Source organism: Zingiber officinale, chromosome 6B (assembly GCF_018446385.1).
Source record: "Zingiber officinale cultivar Zhangliang chromosome 6B, Zo_v1.1, whole genome shotgun sequence".
In the NCBI taxonomy this organism is placed as follows: Eukaryota; Viridiplantae; Streptophyta; class Magnoliopsida; order Zingiberales; family Zingiberaceae; genus Zingiber; species Zingiber officinale.
Genome location: NC_055996.1, coordinates 7,364,007 through 7,374,748, shown reverse-complemented (window position 1 = coordinate 7,374,748; position 10,742 = coordinate 7,364,007). Strand labels below are relative to the sequence as shown.

Below are 10,742 nucleotides of genomic sequence, written 5' to 3'. Positions count from 1 at the left end.
GACACCATATTTGCAGTTTACTACTTACAAATAACAGGTTGTCAAAATATAATACATAGGGAGTATAATTTTAGCTCGAGAGATATATAATTAGATGAGATTTCTACTTACTCGCATGAATCTGATCAATACTCTCCTAGGAAGAATTGTCAATGGTGCATCCCTAATGAAGCTTTAAAACAACCATAAGTCAAATTGGAGCATTACCAAACTTGTTAAAAGTTAGCTTCGAGACAAATTAAATGGCACTCAAGAGGAATAACTCTCCCTTTATAATGATTTAGAGACTTACTCATTATAGCAATCTCATAATCACCACCGTAAATGGTTAACAAAAAAATTGGCGATTTGCCATGATGCACAACAAGGCAAGGCAAAAGTCGAGGATCAAGAGCCTCATTTGCAGGTACTAATGGCAATCAATAATGGAACTCATCAAAACAACATGTAACATATGATATATACACGAAGGATTCGTGTGTTAAATATTGTTTGGGTTCGTGAATTAATCTCAATTTTGTTTGTGGTCGGGTACTCTGATTTGGTTCTACAAGAGGGATTTTATTTTGGCATTAAGGATGTGATATTAGTTTGAAATTATCTTGCTGATCACCTCCCCCTCTACTGGTCTCGCCTTCATTGACTCCTATGTATACACCAGCCCTTGTCATGTTGCATCTCATTCGCAGCTACATGACTAGCAAAGAAGTGCCTTCGACACTCACTCGATGGTGAGGGCTGAGGGGTAGACACTTGATAATGCACAGTTCTTCACCACCACCCCTTCCTCTGTGACAGGTTGCAAGGCACACAATCTGAGTGAGCAAAGACCTCAGTTGCCTCTTCACCTTTGGTGCTTTTGGGAGAGACATAGAAGAAGGATAAGAATCTCAAAAATCCAACGAGGGATCATAGTGATTTGCTTCCTTCCCATCTCCTTTCGCTTTTCCCTTCCAATCACCCAAGTAAACATGAGCCTAGATGTAATAGTCAAGTTACAGGTGCCTAACTTGTAAGAGCTATTGTTATTCTTAGAAAGGAACATTTAGACAATATCTACTGTTACATAGATTGTCTAAAGCTATTGCATAACAATTTGATTTCAAAACAGAGAACTTAAGCTTATGTATTATACGCGATAGAAAAAGACAGGTAGTACCGTAGATGAGAGAGTTAAAAAAAACAACAGTGAAGTTAGTATCTAGGGCAACAAAAGATATAATCTTGTTGGAGTTACGCTAGATAATTTACCGACATAATTAGGGACAAGATGATTTTCAATTGATGCTTCCGACAGAAGCCTCGTCGGTGATTCCAACATTTTCTGCAGCGATGACCGTCGTTAACGATATGTCAGCAATGAAGTAAAATTTTAGGAGTTCAACTTTGAATTTCAACAAGGATGCCCAACTTTAAGTGAATGAAATTTAATAAAGAAAATTTATAAGAATAAACCAATGTGAACTCTGACTTAGTTTTTGCGCCAGAGGAATTAATTAATGGATTGCTACATTAACAACAAAGCCTAAAGCTTATAGAACATACAAACATTGTTTAAAATATTAATGAAAAAGCATAACGTTTTCGATTTTACCATCACTGAAGAATTTAGCTCGAGTTTTAACTCACAAAAGTGGCTGCATTGGTATCTGCCACCACTGTACAAGTTTATTCATGATAATTAAAACAAAACAAATAACCAACCTTGAGCATCTAAGTAAGATGCTAATAGATGAGGATCAGTAACGGGTAACTCAGAGCATCTACTTCACTAGTTCAATAAAGAGGCTCCAACTGGTTAGACTTGGATAAATAAGTTGATCTAAGGAATTACTAAGTTGTGCTGGACCGAGCTGCTTTGACTTACAGACTAAATGAACAAATGGAAGGAACAAGGAGCCTACTTCAAACATTAAGGATTTTCTCGGAATTAATTGGGAAACGTATGAGATTCAAGGAATTGCAGGGACGAATTGTCATTAAGCTTGATATAAGAGGAAGACGGCCGTGGTACGCGTACCCTCACCGGTGTCTTTGAAGGACTCACCCTGTAGCACACCCAATCACCCCATCAATTCTGACTAAATATGCAAGATGTTTGAAAGGACTGCTTTTCAGCAACAAGTAGTAAATTCAATAAAAAGAAAAAAAAAATTACCTGATTGGCAAAGATCCCAAAATGATGCCACTACAGTTCAGGGCTAAAATTGCACTTTCAGCCTGGCACATTTTACAGAATATGAACAAACTTAGATACGGCAGGCACACAATAAAATTGACGGAAATTGTTCCATGAACAGGAGTGGTATCTATAAATACAATGATGAGCAAATATAACTCTAAATGTAATAACATCTGTACTTGAATCCATTATGTTGTTAAATTTTGTTGACATCGGGATGTTATTCGGCATCAAAATCAGACCATCATTTCAGAAATCACCAAATTTTTACATATACAAGAGATTGTCTGACACACTTTGAAAGGTTTAGATGTTGAGAAAAAAAAAATCAAGGAAAGATTTTGTTACAAGAACTCCAAGAGAAGATAATTCTGGAGATGTCGTGTTTCATCTGAACAAGCAATGCTTTACTTTCCCAACTATTCTTGTTCACCACATGGAATTTCGATCTAATGTAAATATAAACTTTAAGAGTCTATTAATTGGATGGAAGATAGGGATAGGAGGGAAAGAATTACAAAGATAAACACAAATAATGGAGCTCCATAGGTAATTTTGTGATAATTTCTCTTTTTTCCTTCACAATAGAATAGAATGAACAATTGAACTCTAAATCCATAAACCACTGGCTATGAAAAAACATAATAGAACAGATTGAACAATCAATTAGTCTTTGAACTCTGAATGCATAAATATTACCTGAACAAATTCAACAAATGCTATGTGGGTTGTGTGTCTAGTATCACCAAGGAGTCTCAGACGAGAAACCTAAACAAAAACAGATTGATTCGCTATTACTGTAACGATTACAATGATTATTCTTTATCCTAGTTTATGGGCGTAGACTGACCTCACCACAGAGTTGCTCAAACAAAAGTTTCACGTCTGTTTGAGTTGACTGCAGTAGAATATAACAGAATGTTCATGAATCATTATTCCACTGAAACTGTAGGGTGGCAAATATCTTTCTGCTACATATTCTTCTCATAAAGTAGTAATAGCAGATCAAGATACATAGGTACCAAAATACTGAGCGCAGACGATGACCTACCCTTTTATCAATGTTTGTGCAGTAAACTGTCCTGACAACCATTTCCTTTTCATCATCAGACTACAAGATGTCACAAAAGTTGATAGCGTTCAGAGCAAACTAAATAAACACTTGGTTGTAATTTGGGTGTGAAGTGGAAAATCTATATAAAAATCAGTAGCCATCCAGGCATGGAACAAAAATAGAAAGAATAGCTCTCACCCTAGGAAGAAACTTTCGATTCACAGGTAGAATAGCAGTCTTTGAAGGTAATACTTTCACTGGAAAGTAACCAAGCATGGTCCCATCAAGGTTCAAAGCTGCCCTCGCACCAGCTAAAGAAAATATCAATTGTTTTTATAACTCCATGACATATGCATTTGCATGAAAAGAACTTAAATTCAATTAACTCACCCTGGTCTAAGAACTCTATAAAGGCAAATCGCAGAGCTGAATGAGGATCACTGCAAATTCGACAATCAACTACCTGAGGAACATCAATCTTATGATAGTCAATAAAAAGATTGGCCATTTTACTCAGCATGTCTACATTGTCAAACAAAAAAAGCATTGACAAGAGGCATCAACTGAAAAAATAACAATAACATAAAAAAGAAACTAAGATTGTGGATGGCACTAACTTTCTCATTTAATAGGAACCAAACCAGTTTCTCTTATCTCACTTCTCACAGTGATTAGTGAATATGTAGGTTCACTATAGTTTTAGATCAATTCAGCATCTAAAAGCATTCGAAAATTAAATTATAAAAATTTTGCAGCAAAAGAAAATTAGAATGGAAATGAATAAGAAAAGTGGAAATTTGTCGTTAATGAGCAATTTGAAGATGAAAGCAGCCCATAGCTGTTGAAGGGAAAAATGGTCTATTGAAAACAAATTTCTGAACTGCTTATATCAACTGTTCAAGATACAAAATAATATTAGAAACACTACAAATGTTTCTTAGTTGCTCCATATAAACAGCTCAAACAGTGAACAGCTAGATAATGTCATTTAGTGTGTCTACTACAGTTTTGATTTAGGGACAGAGATGGCATCATGCCTAAGTCTTATTTTGCCTAGAATGAAAATGAAAGAAAACTACCATAATTTCTGGAATCTTATTTTGTGACTTAACAATTCCCATGTACAACTTTAAATTACAGGCTGAATAATCTAGTGCAAGTTATTTCATGTAAAGAGGTATTAGTTGGCAGAACCAAGGTTTAAACATTTGTCCGCTTCCACTTAGTCGTTTACCTTCCAAGTCTACACTAATCTGAAACTTGAATTAAAACTATAAACAAATTGGAAAAACGCAATAAGTATCTCAAATAATGGCAATACCTTACTAATACCAAATTGAATGTGTTCTATTAGCATCCTAGTGAGTTCAAGTCCATAATTTTCCAAGACCCAGCTTATATAACACTCTCAGGACATATTGTATTAGAACTAATTTCTTCAAATGTCCATGAATATGTCTCAGTTAACCTTTTGAAGTTGGAATTGCAATGGCATAACTAGAATTGGAATTGGCACAAGGGCAAAAGGTAAATACATCTCAATTTCTCTAACTCCAATATTATTCTTGTTTGTTATTGACAGTTCTTTGATTGGCGATTCCCTCCCCTCTCTTATGGAAACTCAAATGTCAAAATTGTGTCAAGCAACAAAACGAAAGTTCCTATGCCAACAAAGAATTGGTATTGGCCAATGGTTGCAACAATATGTTTCAGTCATGCCAACAGATATCAGGTGACACTTGAAGGCAGGGGAAGAAGACTCAAACTTTGTTGAAGGTATGACAAGAAAATGTGAACCTACAATCCTTAAATTAGCTTTTTTGAATCCCACCAATCAAACAATTAACTGCTATGTAAATCTCATCTAACTAGTCTTACCAATTGTGATTTATGGGCAAAAATGAGACTAAACAAAAAGTAACACATCTTTAATCATCGAGGTATATCAATTCTCATTAGTAAAGTACAAACAAACTCAATGTTCTCCAATCTATCCAAAGGTAGGATGTCCCCCATATTAAACTACTAATCATGAAATTAAAGACCTTGTTTCCTATGATGGAAGAAAGTTGTGGAGGAAAGAAAGAGAAACAGGAAAAAAAAATCATAGGGAAAGAATAGGTAATATTTCCCTAGTTTGCATTTCAAAGGAGAGTTTCCTTCTTGCCATTTCCTTGAAGGAAACAAGGAGTAAAAATATTTCCCTAGTTTGTATTCCCTTGGAGAGAAGGAAAGAAAGAGAGTTTCCTTCTCGACATTTCCATGAAGCGAAAAAAAAAGTAGGGAAACTTAAATTTTAAAAATGATTAAAAGATTATACAAACTAATTTCAAACAAAGATAAACAGAAAACAAATTAACATTAAGTTCTTTTTTTTCAAAAATGGTCAGTATTCTGCTCAAATCATGCCCTTTTTGCACAATTTGGCAGAAGCCAAAACACATACTCCCCTCATTTCCTCCCAATGAAGCAAAGGGAAAGGCCGCCTAGGGAGACAATTCCAGAGGAATTTACTGTAGCAGCATATTTCCCTCATTGGAAACAAGAGCTAAAATATATTCAGAGAAAAATCACTGGAAAACAAGACAAAAACCATATAAGACAACTATAAAGAGATGCATATGGTTGTGATACCACAAGTGATCTCTATACTAGCTTGTATCACTACTATTACCTAGATTATTTTGATCATAAAAAAATGTTTGTCTCTACCCTTGTGCCTTACCTGATTTAACTTACTTGATAATAAATATATAGTTTGTACACCTGGTTCTGCAAATAATGTCTAAAATGTCTTTATTTTATTTGTTTATTCATTTATACCATCAACAACAACAACAACAACATAAAATTATTTTATACCAACTATTTGGGGTTGGCTACATGAATCTCATCTCTCCATTATAGTAAAAAAAAAAAAATCACGAGGTCAGCTTATAACCGACCGCCAAGTGGCTAGGGGTGGGAGGAGTTTTTTTCCCGAGGACATGCCCCCGTCGGGAATTGATTCTTGCCCCATTGTAGCAAATCTACCACTCTCTAGCCAACTAGGTACCCTATGGGGGCAATCTCATCCTTCCATTGATCTCTATGCAAGTATGTATAATATTCAAATCAATCAAAGTAATCATTTATTAACTGATACTTCCTTTGCATTTTCTCTTCCAATTAATTCAACACGTCTAACTATAAATTTATTGGTCATTTGTGGGCATATATATCATCTTAATATATTTTCTCTCATTTTATCATTTATTGAGTTACATCTATTACTCTAGAATATAATTTTTATTTTATCCTTTACAGTGACTTCAAGGCATTTACTTTAGCATTGCATCTCCACTTCATTAACTTTTTTATGCTTTATTAACTTATTTTGGCATGTATAGCCTGCTTCCTACCAGGTTAACAGCCCAACGAATTGATTTATAAAATATCATAGGGCATGCCAAATTACAGAAATACGATGATCAGACAAGACTTCACAAATTCCTCTCTAATACAACCGTGAATTCTTTATCTGGTTAATTATACCTTCATGAATATTGATTCCTGTCTATTCAGTAGATTTGTTTCATGACACTCTTAAAGGATATAATTTAAATGGTCTTTAAATGATTAATAAAATAATTATGCATCATTATCTTCAACAGGTAACACTGCTGCTATCAGGATAGAGAAATGGACATACAAAATTTGAGTTCATCAAATTTCTACATAGATAACTAATTAACAAATAATGTAGTCACTTGAATCAACCCCCATGTATTGCAAGTCAGAAATGTTTCATATAGACAAAATTCAAGAAACTCACCTGACCATAGTTAGCAAATATTTCAGCAAGCTTCTCTTCAGTGACCTGATATACATTTGTCAAAGTTAACATTAACATAATTAACACCCGCTACATGTAAAAAAATCCAATACATAAAGATTGAAGTTATCAGAATGCAAGAACTAGAAGAATACGACACGACCAAATAAACAAACTAACAGATTTTTTTTTTTTTTTGGCCAAAATTACTCACATGCCGATCTAAGTCGGATACATAAACAGTACGCCTAATGCTATCCTCCCTTTCATCTCCTCGAGCTCTATCATTCTTCTTCTTGCGTCCCTGATTATAGACATTCCACCTCTGGGAAACAAACATGACGGAAACAGTTCCATAAAAAAACTAAAAAGAATTGCTTAAGCATCGTTGTTATGCTTTATAGAAAATGAACTAGGAGAAAAAGGAAAGTTCACCAAATCGTGGAGGTATAGGAGGGGCCGAAATGCACTTCTAAAATTTCAACCCATCTTTGAAATGAAGGGAAAATCGTTGAATATCAATTGCACGAAGTCAAAAATTTAGGTGTTAAGGCGAAAAAAAAATTACTCGGTAATTAGGCTGACTATTCGGCGATCCATCTCCACTCGATGCCTCAAAAAGAGGCGCATCGGCGGAAAGCCGGCCGTCGGGTTTTTGGCAGCCGACAGATTCGGCGGCAGCGTAATTGGAAGGGAAGAACTCCTTCGCGGCCGGGTTCAAATTGGAAAGCAAATCAACCAGCTTCCGCACATCGCTCTGGTATTCCGCCTCGGCCAACTCCTCCGGCTGGCGTCCGATGAACGAATCATCCGCCCCGATCGTCTTCTCCGCCACCGCAGCCATTTTATCCGTTCGGAGTACCGGAAAACACGACCAAGAGACCGATCGAATCTCCGCCAATTCGACTGGACGGCAGCGAAAAATAGAAGCGGTCGAATCAAAATCAGCTTTCGATCGCCATCGCCGACGCCACTCTCGCTCTCAAGATGGGCGAGAATCCGTGATGCAGATTTGAGAGAGGAAGAAGTTGAGTCCAGAAGACGAGTATGCTATAAATAGCAAGTTTATCCAATTTCGGAATTAAAATAAAACTCTTTTTATTACTTTTATTTTTTTTATAAGAAAATTCAAAACTTCTACAATATTTTATTACGGTTGTTGCCATTGTTATTGTTCTGTAAGTTGAACAGTAGTTGCCACGTGCTATTGTCCAAGGATGGTGCGATGATTAGGGTATGGAGTATTATTATATGAGGTTTTGGGGTCGAAATTCGATATGATCGAGTATAATTTTCCTCATGTCTTGACCATTTTTTCCGTGTTAACAGGAACATTGGAGATGAGCAAATCGTCTTTTGTCACATGTAGGGCTAAACAATACAATATTGATTTCTCCAAATGAGAAAGAAGGAAGCCACACAAAAATGAGGAACTCCTCAGGAACAGAGCCATTCCTTCATTTTCCTGGTTTGCATGGAGTGCACGCCAAGGAATGTCTCCGGAAAATTTAACAATAATGCCAATTTATTAAATTGGCCAAAGGGTGAGAGAGAGAGAAATAAAATCGACTACGGATGCGCCGGCGACGTGGATTTGCCGGCATAGAAGAGTTGGACGGACTCCGGCGAGTCGTTGTGGCTCCAAGAAGAGTCCGACGGCGGAACGAAGCCGCGAGGCAGCATCGCTGTGAACGCGCCGCTCCGCGACCTTCTGGCCCTCCGGGTGCGGTGCGGCCATGGCCGTGGCTTCAGGACATGGACGTGGCGGCGGCCTTGGGGGTCCACTGCGCCAGCTCGGACGTCGGAGGAGGTGGACACAGAGAGAGGGAGAGAGGAGAGGAGGAGAAGGGAGAAGAGCAGGAGAAGGAAGACCGAGGAACCCATTAGAGGACATGGAGGAGAGGAAGGCGTGTTGATTAAGAGGTGCAACAAAACAGGCATGGCAAGAAGAGAGGTTGGCAAGTTAGTACTACTAACACCGCTAGCTCATTGGAAAGTTTGGTTCAGTTTTTAGTAAAAAAAAGTTAGTTGAACCAGCTAACTGACTACATAGATATATACACAGAGATCACCTTAGAGATCACCTTAGAGAATTGAAAGTAGGAAATATATCTTCAACACCATCACCATTTATGCTACTTAATTTCAGAAGAAGAAAAAAAGGTTTCAGAACCAATTGTGCTTCAACAAAGTTGGAAGTTGTGTGATTAATTTATAAAACAATAATTTAGAATCAGTTCAGTCCATTGAATGAAGTTTAAATTGTACTTGCTAATCATTCTGGATGGAAATTAGCAATCACAAATGAAACAAACAACAACAACAACATCCATCATGCTCAAAACAAATAATGATTTTCTCAGAAAAAAAAAAACTACTGTGAATTGTAGCAAAAGAAAATATGGACGACTAATGTCTACATCACTCAAGTTCATGAGATTATATCGTCGAGGATGTAGACAAATCAAATAATCTGGAATTCTTTCTTATCATCATCAGACTAATAATTTAACCACAGACACAGTGCACTGTGCAAATGGCTGATTGATTTGTAACTAACATGGTGATGATCAACTTTAAAAAAAAATTTGAGGGTCAGAAACTTTCCTATTAAGTTCTGACCAAACAACACAGAGATCCACCTTCGGTTACAAGTGTTAAACACTGTTTCTCAAAATTTAAGGGCAGTTTGCCCTTGCGACAGAAGAAGCTCCCTTGTTTTGTTCATCAACACACACAGTTTAAGATTTCACTGAAGCAACGAATTAAAATGTTCAAAGAACTTTATACTTGCTGTGAACTAAATTCCAGAAATCTTAGAATTGGCGAAGCGTTGACTACATGGATTCCATCACCTACGAGGATCCTATCTCGGCCTTGTCCGTTCCCCGACGTCTCCCCTATATCCAGAACAACGGCGCCGCCTCGGATCATTGGCGGCGGACCCGGCGGCGGGCGGGCGTCGGCCCGGCACACGGGGCACGTGGAGTCTTTCTGCAGCCACAGGTCGACGCAGGGGGCGTGGAACACGTGCGCGCAGCCCGGGAGCACCCGCGCCGTCTCTCCCTCCTCCAGCGCGCTCAGGCACACCACGCACTCCGGCGCCGACACCTGGCCGTTCTCGGCGCCGCCATCGGTGCCCTTCCGGTAGGAAAAGGAGGGGAGGGCGGAGATGGTGGAGGGGTCGAGCCCGGACTTCTGCCTCCGGGGCCGAGCGCCGGGGGGAGGCGCGCGCCACCGCTCGAGCAGAGCGATGGCGAAGTGGATGACGAGGTAGATGACGACGAAGACGCTGAAGCAGATGCCGATGAGCTCGAGCGTGGTATCCAGATTGCAGGCGTCGCTTTGATCCTCTGCAGCCGCCACTGTTGGACACGATGACTTTTCTATCCCCCTTCTTTTTTAAGGATGAGCATCGAGACGGACGGACATCGACTATTCTCCACTATCACTGGCCAACCATAATGAGAAATTTTCATTTCGCCCCTCAAACTTTGCCTTTTTCTAGAACCCTATAATTTTGAATATTTCATTTTTCTTACGATTTATAAATTAAACATAAAATACCTCAAATCATTAAATCCCTCGCATCAGTGCTAAATCACATATGAGATCCTTTAGTCCATCTATCCTGATGGTCTTTATATTAGGAGTAGTGATCTAATTCAATTATCCTCATCTATTTAACATAT

At 38.1% G+C, this 10,742-nt stretch overlaps 2 protein-coding genes across 2 annotated transcripts; both read right to left on the bottom strand.

Moving 5' to 3' along the window:
• Nucleotides 1-1,566: 1,566 nt before the first annotated feature.
• LOC121991842 (polyadenylate-binding protein-interacting protein 8-like) lies at nucleotides 1,567-8,085 on the bottom strand. The gene is made up of 10 exons (XM_042545901.1): nucleotides 7,619-8,085; nucleotides 7,265-7,375; nucleotides 7,051-7,095; nucleotides 3,627-3,699; nucleotides 3,435-3,547; nucleotides 3,234-3,293; nucleotides 3,033-3,080; nucleotides 2,882-2,950; nucleotides 2,159-2,220; nucleotides 1,567-2,048 (listed from the first exon to the last, which is right to left on the bottom strand). The coding sequence occupies exons 1-10, from the start codon at nucleotides 7,892-7,894 to the stop codon at nucleotides 1,931-1,933; spliced, it is 975 nt and encodes a 324-aa protein (XP_042401835.1). The 5' UTR covers nucleotides 7,895-8,085; the 3' UTR covers nucleotides 1,567-1,930.
• Nucleotides 8,086-9,782: 1,697 nt separating this feature from the next.
• On the bottom strand, nucleotides 9,783-10,452 carry LOC121990727 (E3 ubiquitin-protein ligase ATL41-like; the record flags this gene model as incomplete). Its single annotated transcript, XM_042544805.1, has 1 exon — nucleotides 9,783-10,452. A coding segment is annotated over one exon (618 nt), but the record flags the coding sequence as incomplete, so codon positions are not given.
• Nucleotides 10,453-10,742: the final 290 nt, after the last annotated feature.